Genomic DNA, 16,053 nt, shown 5'->3' with positions numbered 1-16,053 from the left:
TCCTCGTCCCTCCCTCTTCCTCTCCATCATCTCTTGTTCACAGAGCCTTTGACTAACGTTTCCTCCTGTCGCAAACCCCCACCTTCCACACCATCTCTCCTCGGCTCCCAATTAGTTTGATAGCAATATGCCACCGTCGAATCAGGCCTCGGGCTCATCGGCGACGAAAAGGCGATTGACGCACAGTCAACTGGATCGACCGAGCTACCTCGTACCCGACCCGTCCGAGATCAACCTGGCGAACCCATACAGTCGACCGAATACGCCAGACATTCGGTTCGCAGCGCCTTCATCTTCCAACTCGAATCACCAGCCGTCAATAGTATCAACGACGACAACAGGACTGTCGTTGCCGGCCGTCTTTGTCGCGTCGGATGAGCTCATGGGAGATTCTCTGCCTAACACCGACGTCAGGGTCAACGTCAATGTAAATGGGCACGTCGGCGGAGATCTGATGTCTAGATCAGGGAGATCGATGATAGATACCTCGGTCTCGAATGACATGCCCGGCATGTCTATGGATCGGACGGACGAAAAGGGAAAAGGTCACGCGACATTCGACGACGAGTGGGAATGGCGAGACCTACCCTGGGTAGGATACGCCAAGTTTAGGGATGCTGTCAAGCAGTTGCCGAGGTATTGGAGGAGGAAGTCGAGGGCTCTGTCCCCGGTACCCACGTACCGCAAGTCGAGGCGCCGGCATAGCATGATCCTCAATGGGGGTCTGGAGGATCATACCAATCTTCGACGGAAAAATAATCGGATACCTTGGAAACGGATTCTCGTCATCCTCTGCATTTTCACCACCATAATCTTCTTACGGAGACGACATCGCCTATCTCTATTCCCATTCAAAGAGAAACCTCCCCCGGTAGTGCCTACGCGGGATTGGGAGCACAGACCCTTGTCAGGGTGTTTTGACCCGGAACGGGTCGAGAGGACAGACTACAACCTCACTCAATTCTTGGACTCTCGACCTCGGCATACCTTGAATGCAGGGAGTAACATGAAATTCGAGATGGAGTGTTACGATTTCGCGGGCACAATCAGGCCTGACGAGAGGTACGACGACACGACGTCGTCCTTGATCTATCACACCTACTGGAGGATGGACCTCTTGCCCTTTGATCAGAGGGAAGGGTATACAATCGATTCGTTCCTTGCTACGCAAGACCTTTCGAGGTCGAGGTTGATCCTCTGGACCAATGATGCCGCGGGCTTGTCGGTCACTCCGGTCGTGGCCAAGTACTTGATGGATTGGCCAGGCGTCTTCGAAGTTCGAGAAGTCGATGTGCGGGAGATGACGGAAGGCACGGTCTTGCACCGGATTGAGGCGCTCGAAGGCATGTACGACGGGTCAGCTTGGGTGGATGGGGATGCGGTGAGGTTGTTGGCGTTGTGGAACCATGGGGGGATCTGGTTCGATATGGACGAGATCTTGACGAGGGATCTAGGCGTCTTGACGGAACACGAGTTTGTCACCCAGTGGGACTGTCGAGGTGAGTGGTGGTGGATCCATCCGCACTGTTCTCCCCTCGCTCGAACGTCATATGCTCATACTACTGCATGGACGACCCGATAGACGACCCAAATCTCATACTCAACGGCCATATCATGCATTTCCGTCGCCAGTCGCCCTACTTGTGCGAAGCGTTCCACATCATGGCCACCGAACCGGCCCCGACACCCAACTCGCTCGATTGGGGAGCGTTCCTATACCAGAAACTATACCGCCGTTTGATGCACGGCGGCGTCAAGCCGTTCTCGGTCCTTCCGTGGTGCTTTACCGACCCTCGCAATTGTCACGACGATATCAGTTTTCCTAATCCCTTCGAGAAGGATCCGGGGTCTTGGAAGGGACTCAATTGGTCTGATCCGTCCGGCGAGGGTCCCATCCGGGACGGCAGACAGCACCTGGAGAAGCGCATAAACCAGATCTGGAGCATTCATTTGCATAATCAATGGAACAGGACGTTCCCAGAAGGTGGATACATCGAAAGGTTGTTGGAAAAACAAGCAGACGAAATGGGCGTGCGAAAGAACAAGAGGAATGCCTACAATTGACGCATATAGCATATTGCTTACTAGCAGCAAATACAACATGACGACCTAATGACATCATGACTAACGCGTAGCGCAAGCAATCTTAGGCCGCACTCTGAGCGGAAGGCGTGCCATTTGAAGCGCCTCGACCTCGTCCGGCGAATCCACCTCGACCTCGTGGATGACCCCGAGTAGGGCGAACGACTGGGGTTGCGCCGTTGTGCGGAACAGGTACAGCTGCGTGAGGTGGAGCAACAGCATGGCCATTCATAGGCCGAGCGGCGAATCCGCCTCGTCCACGCACAGGCCGGATAGGTCCACCAGTCTTTCCAGTCAGAGCCTGATGCAGGATCTGTACCTGAGGCGTGTTCCCTTGTGCCGCCGCTGGAGCCGGCCGAGGTCGAATGCCTTGCGCAGCTTTACCATATTGCATGGGTCCTTGATGAACAGGAGGCCGGGGCCTGAAGCCTTGCGAGGCTGCGTTCACCTGAGGCTGGAATTGCTGATTGGCCCTGAAATGCTGACCAGGGACGACAGGCTGAGGGCCAAACTTGGGCTGGAAGGCAGGGTCCCGGCCCATTGCTTTCGGAGCAGACGACTTGTTGACGGCGAATTGTTTCCTGGTCAGGTTGAGACATGAGGCAAAGGGAACGATCGAGCCACGGTGCTCGGAGCATCGACCGGTCAACGTCTCTCCACCGATAAAGGGAGAGTCCCAGACCACGTCGATCGAGGTTGCGTTGAGACCGATGACGACTCCCTTGAGCGAGAAGGGAACACCGCCGACTGCCGCGTCTGATACCATGATGACCCGGTCTCCGATAGCAAAGACCTGTCCTTGTAAACGGTAGAGGGCATGTGTCGGCTTCAGCAGAGCTTGCCTAGGCACTGCCTTGATGACGACCCGCTTGATCTTGGTCAGATGCCTCTGCGAGTTGAACTCATCGGCCGTCTTCTCCAAGGCTTTCACAGTCGTCTGGAACAAGCGGAGATAGCATCAATATGTGATCGGACAACGATGTCGCCTAAGCTATCTTGCTCACCTTGTCCAACTGTTCTGCAAAGAGGGACACAGGTTCGAGGTCGAGAACTCCGCGGTCCTTCAACCATTCCCGAACCTGCTTGACGCGAGTATCCGGGTTGGGTGCATTGGGGAACATGTCCCTGGAACGGGCGATCCCACGATCGTTGCCATCAAGCCTCTCAAAGACGTCCGGGAACTCGTTCTTGTACTGCGCGCACAGCTCATAGGCAGCTTGACTGAACTCCCAACCTCGATCGTTCTTCCTGCTGTACCCGAGAACCTTCAAACCCTTGGCGTCGAACTTGAGGCTGAGTCCGATGTTGTACTTGCGTCCATCGCTAGTCTCGATCAAGACTGTAGACATGATTCGAGACATGGCCAACGACGAGACTCCCAATCCTCTGGCGATGAGAGGGTTCGGGTGGTATCTCTCGTTCGGCCGCGAGTGAACGAGTCGAGAATAGACAGCGGGTTCACTGGCTTCATTGGCAAAGTACTGTCGACACAAGGAGGACGGGTCAGTCAAAAGCCAAGGCCACCTTAGACGTCAATGCTTGATACTCACAGCCAGTTCTACGGTCAAAGCTTGTTCAGTAGCTTCAGTGACTTGGGCTGCGGCACCATAAGCGTGGTCGCCCAAGAACAATACCCTAGTACCCTTGGGGAATTCGGCAGGCAGTGATGGCGGGTCTTGTTCCTGCGAATCGATTCGAACATTAGCGGATGTCTCAAACCAATGACAACATGTAGAAAGGTAGACATACCAAATATCGTTCATCCTCGAACGCAACCTGGCGGACAGCCATCTGGACGGCCTGCTCGATTTCCTTCTCCTTTTCAGCATAATCCTTGAGCAGAGAGCCATCGTCCATTCGCTTCAGACCTGTGTCATTCGAGGATAAGGTCAACGACTGCGTGGACTCAGTGGACCCAATACAACTCACCTTGCAAAGGTCTGACGTGCATCAGGACATCGATCTGTCCAGTCACGACCCCGAAGCGTTTCGAGTAGTGGTCCTCGATGCGGTGCGATTTCTTTCGGAAGTCGATCAGCGAGTTGGGCTCGTGAGGCGTGGCAATGACACCTCGAGGGCCTTTCTCATAACGGAAAAGTTCGTCCGAAAGAGCAACGACCATTCCTTCTTGCAGGAAAGGCCAGTGTAGGAAAGTCCTCTCCCCGACCATTTTGCCTGCCAGCTCGGAGGTTTTGACGTTCTCGAAGGCGTTTTCGATGGTAATGACCATCGAGATGTTCCTGCTGTCCTGTCCATGAACGTTGATGGCGTGATGGTTGAGCTGGGCGTGATGCGGCAGTGTCTTCATCGAAGGGAATCCAGCCAGAGCCGAAGCACCAAGGTGAACGCCATCAATGAGTCCAGTAATGAGCTCAACGCCGTTTCCGAGGTCGGGCAAAGCATAAGGCTCCATGCGACATTTACACCTGGGCAGATCCGGGAATGATCCCGGAAGCGACGAAGTGTAGTGGTTCGACGCGCTCTCGTCGTAGATGAACATGGTGCTGTAATCGCTCAATTGGTTTCGTGCTTGCTCGTCCGCAGTCAGCCTGTGGTCTCGAGCTATAGTGATACGTGTAAGCATGTCGTCCAATTAGCGCAATGACATTCAGCGTGCTTACAGGCCATCGTTCGAAGTAGCCTGTCGCCATCAATGAAGGGGATCTTAACGGTAGCCTCCCAGGATTGCTTCTTTCCGTTCATATCCTCCTCGAAATCTTGAGGGTAGAAGTCGAGAATAGGAGAGCTCGGGTCAAACATGAGGTCCTGCGATCGGATGCCTGATGAGCTTCACTGGGTGGTCGGCCAGGTCACTGGCTCGATTGACTCACCCTGTACGCTACGGGAATATGCTCGGAACTTGCAGCCGGCAAAACACCCATTAACTGCTGGAAAGGCTTGAAAGGTTGTCCGAGGACAAAGTCAAACTTCATGTCTCCTAGCCCGACGAAATCTACGAAATCCGTTGCTAGTGCGTAAGAAACGGTTCATTGACCTGCAACAACATGTACTCACCGGTAATTCTGGGTGCGTAGTGGTAAGGGTAGTACCAGCCCCAACTTGAACAACCCTTGTAGTAGTAATTCATGACCCATTGTAGACCCTCAACGTATTTGTAGACGACCTGCTTGACATCCTTGTCGTCCTTGGCCTCGAGTTTGGTCTGACGACCCAAAGGTTAAGTATCGACGCCAGGTCGCAGAAAGAACGATAGAGACTCACTTTGTAGTAGTTGTCTTTCCATTCATTCAGTCGTTCGTGCAAGACCGTTTGGTAAGACTTTTGAGCGTCCTCATCGATATTGTCGATGACCTTGGCCTTCCTGTACTTGTCTAAGACCCGCTTGATAGCCGCCTTGCCTTCCGCATCCTCGTCATCGCTCTCGTCCGCTGTATCGCTGGAGCTCTCCTCGTCACTGACGGGCTCACGCTCGCTCTTGGTTGCAGAAGTAGCGGGACTGCTCTTGTGGGCGAGCATACCCGGAGCGATTACGACAAGACTCTGACCGTACTCGTCCACCTCGTCCCAAGCCAGGTCGACGTGCAAAGCATCGGCAAGGTCCTGGATGAAAGTCCTGTCCCGAGCCGGCAGATTGTTGACGAATTCGACCTGGTCGATCTCCTTCTTGTCGAGTTCGATGAGGTCAAGAACAAATCTCTCGACCTTGTCAAACATCGCTCGTTGGTTCTTGGTCAAGACCAGCTTGCCTCGATTCTTGGCGTTCTCCAGCGCCTTGATCTCCTTTTCTTGCTTGCCCTTGAACCAGTTCAGGTCGGCGTGTTCCCGCTCAAAGTACTCGATCTCGGTCTTGGCCAGCTCGTTCATGACCAGCTGTACCCGATCGACGTTGATCGTACCGCTAGAGTTCAAGTAGCCGCCTATTGCATCGCATTCACCTCAGCTTGGTGCAATGCAGAGCGCACACTCGACGCGACTCACCAGCGACAGGCAGAACCCTCTTGTAGATGTTCCAAATTTCCTCCATAGCTCCCTCGTTGATATGTAAGTTCGGTAGATGCGGCAAGAAATCGTTTCCAACGAAGACCGAGAGCAAGATGAAATCGTCAATGATCCGCTCGAGGTCGTATTCGAAAGGCATGGCCTCAGCGATACTAGAAAACTCCAGATCGAGGTATTCTCGCAAAAGCGAGAGATGCAATAGGAAAAAGTTTTGAGCAGCCAGGCCTCCGCTCTTCTTCTTGTTCCTGCCGAAAGTGACTTCCTCTCGCAAGAGACAGAAGTGGGGGTCGTGACTGAGCAGACCCAACATGATGAGATCGGCATCGAGCCCGTATAGACAATGCCTGGTATTGGGGTTGTAATCCGGTTGAGCCTTGTTCAACCTGATGAATTCTTGAATCTTGTGTTCTCCTTCTCCCGGGACGTCGTGGCCGCTGAAGATGACCTTGACACCCCGCCAGTCGGAGTCTTCCGATATCTTCTTGTTGATAAAGTATTCGAGATGTTTCGAGAGACGGGCCATAAATGGTGTCCCTAAAGGGATCAAGAGACAGCACGTTAGATGGTATCGACTTGTGTGAAGAGCTCATCAACGCCTCACCCGGTGTAATACAGTTCGAGTCGAATGCCTTTTCTTCGGGCAAGACCTCTCCACTCCTCTCTGCCTTTTCCTGTGCCTCCTTGTTCTCCTTGGCAGTCCTAAACCTCCTGCTTCTCTGCTGATTCATCTTGGCCCTAGGCGCACATCCATCGATGGCCATGAAAAAGACCTTTCTCGGCTTGATCTTGGTGAACAAGTGATCGATGTAGGCATAAACGGCGAGGATCATCTGTTCCTCGGTGATCCGGAAGTGCATGTCGCCCTCGGTCGAGGGAGGGTGGGAGCAGTTGTGAATGATCCCGTTCATGTCGAGGTAGAGGTTATCAAAAGTAGGGATCGTGTTCGGGGTGATGAGTTGGGACGTGAGGGGGTACCTCTCGGAGATCCATCGGAAGAACTTAGGGATACCTATTGTGGCCAGGTCAGCTCGAATCGGCTCAGCAGATCGATACGCAATAGCTTACCCATGATGCTTCGTTATGCGTTTCTCTTTAGTGTTTCTAGTGGTTCAGTGTGGGTTGTCTGTAAGACGTATGCTATGAAGCTCGGGGGTTCCGGTGTGGTGATACTAGCAAGGTTGTTCTGTACTAGCTCGACGGCGGTTTGTTGGTAGGTATCAAGAACTACTAGAAAGAGTGACGGTCCGACTATAACGAGATCGAACTATAGAGCTTTCTGAACTTAAGGATTCCAAAGGTGAAGAAGATTGACCGAGTTGTCCGGTTGTTGAGAGGCGATGAGGAACAAAGAGAGACTTCCTCGATTTATGACACTCCCACTTGGGTGTTCTTTAACTTTAGCTTAAGGATGCGAGGGTTTGAATTCCAGGTGTTTCAAGAAAGGGAGAGAAAGGGGGGCGGGGGCGATGGAGATGGTTCGACCTTGTGATCCGTGATCATGGCCATCATATACAGAGTACAGTACCCTCGAGGCCCAGCTGGCGATCGTGGCGACGTAACGGGTGACGCGTCGATAAGCGCTTGATCGGATGGATCGCGCTTTCATCCGGACCTCGCTACCGGGCCACCGTGACTGCCTGGAATCGTTCCACCTCGCCTTGACCGGAACCGAGGACTGTCACGTCCAATCGCACCTGGTCAACCCAGTCGCCACCCATTTTCTCGCAACGACCTGATCGTTGGGTGGCCAGACAGCATCGATCCGAATTCATCCTAGAGCCTTGGAAGATCGGAGCGATCGATCTCGCTTGCGCGTGATGATATCGATCGGCTGCTCACGACATGGCTCACCTTTGTTGGTTTGCGACCACGATTCACAACCAGATTTGAGATCGCCCAGGAGGGTAGTAGGATTCAAGAACCACTATGGTGAAAGAGGATCTATGCTGCCGAATCACCCTCTACACCGCCAAATATATTCATTGCTCTGCCGGCGGTGGACTCCGGTCAACATTGCTATATGACGGCAGCGGCAGTGAAGCAAGGAAACGAACGAATGCCTCACTCACTTGGTCTGGAGCGAGCTTCAACGCTATTGAAAGCTGAGTGGCCAAGGACCTTGTCGTTGGCAGGGCAACAGGCACATGTTTTTTGTGGCTTTGTCGTCGCGCATCTCATGCAGACGATCTCCGAGATTGTGATGGAAATGTTGCGGTTGGAATGAGCTTCCGATCCCTTGTGAATAGAACATCAATCGAAATACTAGACTCAATCAGCGTGACAGCGTTTCGTTTGAGGAAGCGACATTGGGTTGGGGTATGCTTAGCGAATGGGATATGAGACCAGAAGGATGATCGATAACCAAGAACCTTTGTCCGAGAATTTCCTGCCGCTAAAATTAACCGCTGAACACAAGATCATTCGCAAGAGAAATGCCTCGATTGCTCAGAAACTGGAATGTACAACCTGAGTTCAACGGGGACGTCAGCAAATGCTAGGCACCGACCGAAACCGATACGAATCACCCGTCGAGAAGATCGCCAGCTTCGCGCGAATTCCCACCTGGTTTGCCCGAAACAGTCAACTCGACGGTCTTTTTTCGATTACTGCGTATGAGGTCCATATTGAGGGATAGTTTAACACCAAATATCGTCGAGTATGTGCATTGTTTGGCCACCTATTAGTTGGACCTCGTCGACATCCCGGTTGACATGTTACAATTCACTTTCGTTGTCCGCGAAGTCCTCGTCGCGAAGTTCGTTGATGCTCTTGCTCTGCGATAGCATATTTCCTGTTTTCATGGGAACCTCGAACGACAAGGTCACGAGAGTTCACGCTGCACACGTCCAAAGGGCAACGACGCTACCGGATCTGATCGGCGCGATCTTGACGGCCGATAGGTGAAACCACACTTGGAACCTGGAAACTCTCTGAAGCGCACAAATGAAGGCACAAACAGATAATCCGCGCGTCGATCACTCACGTGACCCTAGCTCCTTCCCCAGGTCATCCGGGTGACTTGCCCTTTTCGAGGGACGATCCCCGGGGTCTGATCGGAAGCAGATTGAGTTTCGCTGTGATCCCGGTCATGGGAGGCGTAGCAGGCGTGAGGGGGCGTGAGAGCGTGGACAACAAAGACAAAGAACGGGCAAGGGGGGCGAGGAGCCGTGACCCACGGGGAAGGGCAGATGGAACATGGATCGGGTTTCGGGAGGGGCGCTTTTTCCAGAGGCTAGGTGTCAGGTGAGCGAGTGAGCAAACAGCAGGGTAGGCTGGGACAGGCTATATCGATCTGTTGCTCTATTGACGAGGTACGGTTTGTACTGAAGCTTGACGAAAGTACCTTGTGCTGAAAGATTAATGCCTAGGCATCTTCTCGCTTCTCGATTAGGCAAGCTTGCATTTGCCGGGTCCGTGGGATGTTACGAGGGGGGCGGTGGTTGTACAACTGACATGTGTCTCTCGCTCTCGGGATCTTGGTGACTAAACCTACGCGTGAGCTATTCTTTGCGCTCTTCTCGATCGTATGTGCGTGGTCTTGTTGGTGGTTTTGAGTAGATTGATGTCTAGATGTATAGACATGCTAGGTAACTTGTCAGTTGGCTTTGCTGTTGTGCTGTTGTAGATCGGCAGGACTTGTTACGACGTCGAGATCCTCCTGTTCCAGCTCGTGAACGCGGTCGATCTCCCGTCTTACCCCACACAGCTAGCGAGCTAAGATCACGGGGACGACACCCGAATCCGAATCCGACCTAGACCGAATCGACGCGATCAGAGCTTCGACGTCTCATCATCAACTTGCAACTTGTAACCCACTCGAGCTCGTCTACATCGCCCTAGTCCGTCTGCATCGACACCAGTGTATCGAGTGTGAAGAATCTGCCATCGATTGTTGGTTGGGTTGTCCTTGCCAATTGCCGCGAGTCAATCTGGACCGCTTTCGCAGGTGGATCGTCGCATCAAAAAGCGTCGTCACAGGTCACGCCCCCCTTCTGCCACTCCCCCGGTCGATCAAACTCCATCATCAACACCTGATCCTCGACTACGTCGTCAATCGATTCGGTCTGACGTCCGACTCATCACGCCAACCCAACACTCTCATCTGATTCGACCTAGCATCGCCATTGGGCACGAAATCCTGACGACCCAGATCATACAACCCGAAACCTCTCAGAAGCAACAAAGCAGACCAAGGAGATCTTGAACAAATCGGACCTGGTCGTCTCCCTGCATACAGCACTCACCACCTGAACATCGCCTTGCGACCCGCCTCACTCTCCCTCTTCGACTCTTCTTCTCCTTCCTCTTCCTCGGCACTCGCTCTCGCTCTCGACAACCGTGACGGTCGACCCTAAGCGGTCACCGAGGTCAAAGGAAAACAGTCTCCCCTGGAAGTCACGTCACGACACCTCCTCGCTATCCTACCGGACGTGAAAGGACGGACCAAGAGCTAGACTTTTGGTCTGCTCTTAATAGCCAATCCGGGCTAACCATACAGTACGCCGGCGGTCACCTCGACAATCGACGCATAGTAAGTATACGGATCGTAAATCTTGGCCTCGGAACCAGTATATTCTTTTGCCAGTACACCAAAGACGCAATTGCGAATGACGATTCGGACCTCGTGAAGTCACCCGCTCCGCTGAATCGACAGACGACACTAAGGAAAGGGAACAGACGAAGAGTCTGACTTGCCTGTTAGGTCATCTACACGCAAAGATGTACTCGAACCAAGGGGACAACGGCAATAGCCTGTTCGGGATGAGCAATGCCGATCTGAACGCATTGATCGCTTCCTCGGGGGTTAACTTGAACGGCATGAGCCAGAACGGAGGGAATCAGGGTTCCAACGGCAACAATGTCAACACCAATACCAACAATGGATTTGGGAACATCGACATGAGCATGTTCCAAGGGATGGGCATGGGCATGGGAGGACAAGGCGGACAAGGGATGCAGGGAATGATGCAGGGCGGTGCCGGAGGAAACGCCGGATTGGGTCTGGGTTTAGGCATGAGTCAGCAAGGGCAGGGACAAGGTCAAGGGGTTGGTAACGTGAGTAGTCGGGCTCAGCCGCCGCACGTCCTTTCATCTCCGAGTCGAACTGACGATTTCGTATCACGCGATTGTACGTCGCAGAACAATCCTCATGCCCACCTGCTCAACTCGTACAATCGGGGCATCTCGCAGCAACAGCAACAACAGATGCCTCAGAATGTGCAGGCCGTTAACCAGCAGCAGAACCAGGGGAACACGCAGAGTCCTCAGATGATGCGACCTCAGGGTAACGGTAACGGCCGGCCGCAACATATGAGGGTGAATAGCGGGATGAACATGCAAGGCGGAAACGGGCAAGGACAAGGGCAAGCCCAAAATCAGACTCAGGCGAGGTTGCAGAACCTGGGCTTGAACTTGGGCGGTGATCCGCAGCAGATGGCTCAGTTGCAAAGGTCAGTCGGCGTGATACTGTCTAGAAGGGCTACGAGCTGATCGGTATTACGATCCAGGATGATTGCGCAGAACCAGCAGAGGAGTTTGGCCGCACAGCAGGGCCAGCAAGCGGTACAATACGGAAATCAACAGCAGCAACAATCGCAATCGCAACAGCAGCAACAACAGCAGCAGCCACATCAGCAGATGCAGCAACAGCAATCACAACAAGGTGGTTCCTTGACCCCGGCCGACCTACGACAGTTGGCTAATCATAGCATGGCGACGATCACTCGGGGTCAGCAGCAAGGTGGTTCGACACCTCAGCAGGCTCAACAATCTCAATCCAACATGACAGCAAAACTAAACCTGTCGAGCTCTCAATTGACCCCGTCGCAGATGCAACAGCTCTCAAAGTACATGGCGGCGACACAAGCTCACGCACAGCAGGCGTTGCAAATCCAACAGCAACAACAGCAGCAACAGCAACAGTCTCAGATGAACGGCTCGATGCAGCTCCAGACCCCTCAAATGGGCGGTCAGCATCTTCTCAAAACGCCACAGACCGGGAACGCTCTGCCCCAAAGCTCGCCGGCTCTTGGCAGCGAAACTCAAACACCTGGTATGTGGATGCAGGGTAACGGTCAGAGGCAGAATAGTGCCGGGCCAGTAGGGCCTAATGGCCAAGACGTTCAGGGCACCCTTGGTTGGGCAGCCAATATGAATGAGCAACACATGAACCAGGTGAGATCTCCTGTCGGCGGGTGCAGAACCGAGGACGCCGCCATATTGACAAGTCTTCCCCTCGAAAAGCTGCGGTCGATCTATGCCTCTCATCAAGGACGTCTAGGTCTGCCAAATGGACCCAATTTGCCTAGACAGATGTCGTCGGGTACTGCCGGGTCCGTGGCTTCGCCCCAGAACATGCACCAAAATCCACAGCAGCAGCTCCAGACCCAGAATATGCAGATGAACCAGAACCAAGCGGCGATGGTGAACCAGCAGCAGCGTGCTCAGATGCTGCAGCAAACCCAGAGCCAAAGCCAGCAACAAAACATGAACGAGCAAGCCGCGATGACGAATGGCCAGATGCCGAATACGCCTAACATTCAAGCCGTCATTGACGGCCAGGGCCTGTACCGTCAAGTTTCTGACGACGACTTGATCAATACTGTCAAGACCATGATTCCCAAGCTCAATGCACAGCTCCGGACTACCGAGGCGGTCAGTCGACTTGTGATGATTCGCAAATTCAAGCCGATCTGACGCTTGATATCTTTCTTTTCAGCAAATCTCCTCGTACTCCCCTGACTCGCAATCGAGACCACCGGCCGAGGCGAAGCTTAGCAAGATCCACGGCTTTCGTAACGGATTCTTGAAAGAAATGGCACGGCGCGGTCTGGACCCCAAGACCGTAGGTCTGTCCGCAAAGTGAGTCATCGGGTATCATAGACAGCATTTCGAGCCGTCATGTGGCTGACCTCAAAATCAACAGTCTCTTGATGGGTAATGCGGTAGGACAATCACCGCTCGCACAATCGCAGCAACTAGGCGCACAACGGCCGAATGGCACGACGCCGATGCAGCCGTCTTTCGGTCAGCCACAAGGAAGCCCGGCCAGTCGACTAATGCAAATGCCAGATCTGTCAAGCGGTAACAACGGTAGCAGCAGTAATACCAGCAACAATGGCCAGCTGTTGGCTCAAATGCAGCAGGCGAACGCTAGCGCCGCCAACCTGATGGCAGGGCTTGCGGTGAACGCTTCTACTATCCCTCGAGCAGCCACGCTTGCCGGGCTGACGCTGCAAACCCAGAAGTCTATGCCCATCAGTATGTTTGACGGCCTAAACAGGGCGATGTCGTCGCGGAAAGGGATCGATACGTCCACAAGATACGTCGAGGGACAAAAGGTGGAGCCGTACCACCTCTTTCTGATCGTGTGCAAGTTCGGGGGTCATGCCGAGGTAAGCCGACAAGCTTTCTCGCTCTATGCGACTCGACAAAGGCTTACAGTTGGTCTTGATAGGTATCGTCAAAGGATATTTGGAGCATGATTGGGGGCGCCCTAGGATTCGTAGACGTGCCGGGTCCTCCTGCTTTGTCATCCTCGGAAGTTGCTCAGGAGCTCGCTCGTATCTATCGGGAGACGCTGGCACACGTAGAAGCCGCTTTTATAGCCCTAACCAATCAGCAACGCGCCTCGAACCAGCAAGCAGGGAGTACTTCTGAGGGCGTGTCACAACAGCTCGCGAATGCGACACAATCTGGCAATCCGAGCAACCCCCCGCAGGCATCACCTCGAAATGCACTTATGGGTGGTCTGCCCGGAGGAATCAATCCTTTGACCATGTCGGTCGAGCAGATGATGGCGCTAGGCCTGACGCCTGAACAACATCGTAGTATTGCCGACCAACGTCAACAGATCGCCGAACTCGCGAAGAAGGCTCAGACGTCAGGTGACCCTCAGATGCAAGCCAGACTCCAGCAGAGCCTTTTACAGCTGTCGCAGCAAGCGGGCATCTCCCAAGAACAGATGCAGGCTGCAGCGGCATCTCAAAGTAGCCTGCTTCCTGGTGGTGTCCCTCGGGCAGAGTTGGAATTCGCCAAGGATCAACTGAACCAGATGTATAGAGACCGTGACCCAACTCAAGGTGAGTCTTTCGGGCAGTCTTCGACAATCTCCATTGTGTACTGACTCGTAGACGAACTATAGGATTGGTATCTCACCCTATGCTGCCTGCCGAACAGGAGCAAGAGTACACCAAAATGATCGCGCTCGCTCAGAACGCTGTGTTGCAATTCGACAGGATGCTGACGGTCCTGATAGCTCGCAAATGGCAGGTCAGCGAGCGGACAAGCGTGGCAGTTAACACGGTTAGATCCTTGGCGCTTGCTTTGATAACTCGTCTAGATGCTGATCGTCTCGGCTATTTCCGCGTGCGTGCAGGCTGCTGTATTGAAATATGCCAGCCTTCGATGGGAAAAGAATCGGACGGCGGTTCTGTCGAGAGAGGAACTGATGACTCAACTTCCTCGTATACGCGAGGAGGTTGGCCATCTGAGCGTCGCCCTGAGGGGTACTATGGGGCAGCCATCGTCCGCAGAGGGACAGAGCAACGGTAACGCTCAAGCGATACCCGATTCGGCGCAGGCCAAGCAGGCTCCGTCGGCAAACACCCCGGTGATCGCTCCCCGGCTTCGGATCGAGGATTTGAAACCCCCACCGGCCAAGCGTCAGAAGCAGAACCCCAAGCTCAAGGACGAAAAGCCGTCCTCGGCTTCAGGCTCACCGGTCAAGGTCAAAGCGGAGGGAGAATCGAACGGAAATGTGACTTCGCCGCCATCTCAGACGAAACGACCGCAACCCAAACGGAGGAGAAAGCCGACCAATGCTGGGATGCCTCAAGAGCCTATCGATGTCGATGCCGCAGGGTCCACGCCAGTCGACCTGACCGCATCTCCTGACAAGGTGGACAACGGCCCCGCGCCAGCCGTACCTGGTCGGCCACCGATATTGACTGCGGCTCCGGACAACGTCCTGGGCGTAAAACTGGGCGAACAGATGGTCCAAGCCAGAATCAAGGCGGACAATGACGCGCAGTCGGACCCGGTGACGTATCTGACGAGCCAATGGAAACGGCTGGAAAACGTGCTGGACCGGCACGACCAGACCGTGCTGGACAATGTCAAGGCGGATCTGGCGATCGACGTACCGGTACCGTTTGACGATGCGCTGGGCGCATTTATCGTGCGTATGCGTACGGCTCAAGCGCCCTTCGGTCCCTCGTCGATGATGCCGCACAAGTCGGGACCGGCGATGTCGATGCCTATCCAGCAGCCCGCGGTTCCGGAAGGGTTCGACTATTCGTCGTTTATCGACTTTAGCGGACTTGAAGAGGACGAGGAAAGCGCGCCGACGATTATCGCGGCCACTCCCGATCTCCTCGGTCCTGGGGATGCCAGGTTCGAGGTCAGTCCGTCGTCCGAGGGTGCGACGGGGACGCCTCGTCAGGCTCCTCCGCCGATCCATCATCATCGAGCTCCCATCGGAACCGTCTCGCCCGTGCAGCAGCACGTCGACCTGTTTGGGGAGGACGGATGGCTCACGGAAGGTCTGGCGGATTCCAAGTGGGATGAAGGGTTCGACCCGAACGCGTCTTATTGGCATCTCGGTAGCATCTGAGACCAGGTACAACCAACAACACTCTCTTTCAATCACCTTGCTTGTTTAACGACCTCGCGACACGACACCGTCATTTCCGCATCTACTGCACGCCACCCAGAACCAAATTTCCAAGTTTATCGCAAAACCAACGCTCGCGCACCAAGAAAAGTAAAAACAAGGAGGAAACGAAAGATCAAAACTTATGCATGTCTCTTGCTCTTGGAAACCCACTACCAATGGTCCTATAATAACACGATGATCCGGTAGCGAGATAGGTCAAGAAAATTCTTTGTACTTGCGCCATGTTGTAAGAACACCTAGCCTCGCCACGCTATTCATTTTACGTCCTGTGCCGTTTCTGCAAGGAACCGGATATCGAACCTTGAACCTTGTCCCTGTCTTCGGTAGTAGTTGCG

General features: G+C 53.9%; 3 protein-coding genes across 3 annotated transcripts; 2 read left to right on the top strand and 1 right to left on the bottom strand.

The window, feature by feature from the left end:
* Nucleotides 1–706: 706 nt before the first annotated feature.
* HD553DRAFT_266791 (uncharacterized protein) lies at nt 707–2,064 on the top strand (the record flags this gene model as incomplete). The annotated part of the gene is made up of 2 exons (XM_046177502.1): nt 707–1,499; nt 1,583–2,064. 2 exons carry the CDS (start codon nt 707–709, stop codon nt 2,062–2,064), a joined length of 1,275 nt encoding a protein of 424 aa, XP_046040475.1.
* Nucleotides 1,865–7,483, bottom strand: HD553DRAFT_17932 (XRN 5'-3' exonuclease N-terminus-domain-containing protein). The gene is made up of 12 exons (XM_046176945.1): nt 7,108–7,483; nt 6,644–7,051; nt 6,022–6,576; nt 5,305–5,960; nt 5,098–5,245; nt 4,914–5,035; nt 4,704–4,848; nt 4,012–4,644; nt 3,832–3,950; nt 3,633–3,764; nt 3,087–3,563; nt 1,865–3,019 (listed from the first exon to the last, which is right to left on the bottom strand). The coding sequence occupies exons 1-12, from the start codon at nt 7,109–7,111 to the stop codon at nt 2,147–2,149; spliced, it is 4,272 nt and encodes a 1,423-aa protein (XP_046040474.1). The 5' UTR covers nt 7,112–7,483; the 3' UTR covers nt 1,865–2,146.
* Nucleotides 7,484–10,455: 2,972 nt separating this feature from the next.
* On the top strand, nt 10,456–15,990 carry HD553DRAFT_17913 (uncharacterized protein). The gene is made up of 9 exons (XM_046176943.1): nt 10,456–11,097; nt 11,182–11,492; nt 11,550–12,216; nt 12,286–12,696; nt 12,761–12,903; nt 12,968–13,436; nt 13,499–14,123; nt 14,186–14,346; nt 14,420–15,990. The coding sequence occupies exons 1-9, from the start codon at nt 10,762–10,764 to the stop codon at nt 15,653–15,655; spliced, it is 4,359 nt and encodes a 1,452-aa protein (XP_046040473.1). The 5' UTR covers nt 10,456–10,761; the 3' UTR covers nt 15,656–15,990.
* The last annotated feature ends 63 nt before the right edge of the window (nt 15,991–16,053 follow it).

Source organism: Filobasidium floriforme (assembly GCF_021052385.1).
Source record: "Filobasidium floriforme strain CBS 6241 chromosome Unknown HD553scaffold_1, whole genome shotgun sequence".
Taxonomy (NCBI): Eukaryota; Fungi; Basidiomycota; class Tremellomycetes; order Filobasidiales; family Filobasidiaceae; genus Filobasidium; species Filobasidium floriforme.
This window is presented reverse-complemented; position numbering and strand designations above follow the sequence as displayed.

What these genes read in the sequence shown, in the direction of transcription:
- HD553DRAFT_17932 (XM_046176945.1), bottom strand. An exon ending in ATATTCCCGTAGCGTACAGG is followed by an intron (nt 4,849 to 4,913) that starts GTGAGTCAATCG and finishes ATCCGATCGCAG; the next exon opens with GACCTCATGTTTGACCCGAG. An exon ending in GCACGTCAGACCTTTGCAAG is followed by an intron (nt 3,951 to 4,011) that starts GTGAGTTGTATT and finishes CGAATGACACAG; the next exon opens with GTCTGAAGCGAATGGACGAT.
- HD553DRAFT_17913 (XM_046176943.1), top strand. Translation starts at nt 10,762, where the DNA reads ATGTACTCGAACCAAGGGGACAACGGCAATAGCCTGTTCGGGATGAGC. An exon ending in AGCTCCGGACTACCGAGGCG is followed by an intron (nt 12,697 to 12,760) that starts GTCAGTCGACTT and finishes CTTTCTTTTCAG; the next exon opens with CAAATCTCCTCGTACTCCCC. An exon ending in ACCGTAGGTCTGTCCGCAAA is followed by an intron (nt 12,904 to 12,967) that starts GTGAGTCATCGG and finishes CAAAATCAACAG; the next exon opens with TCTCTTGATGGGTAATGCGG.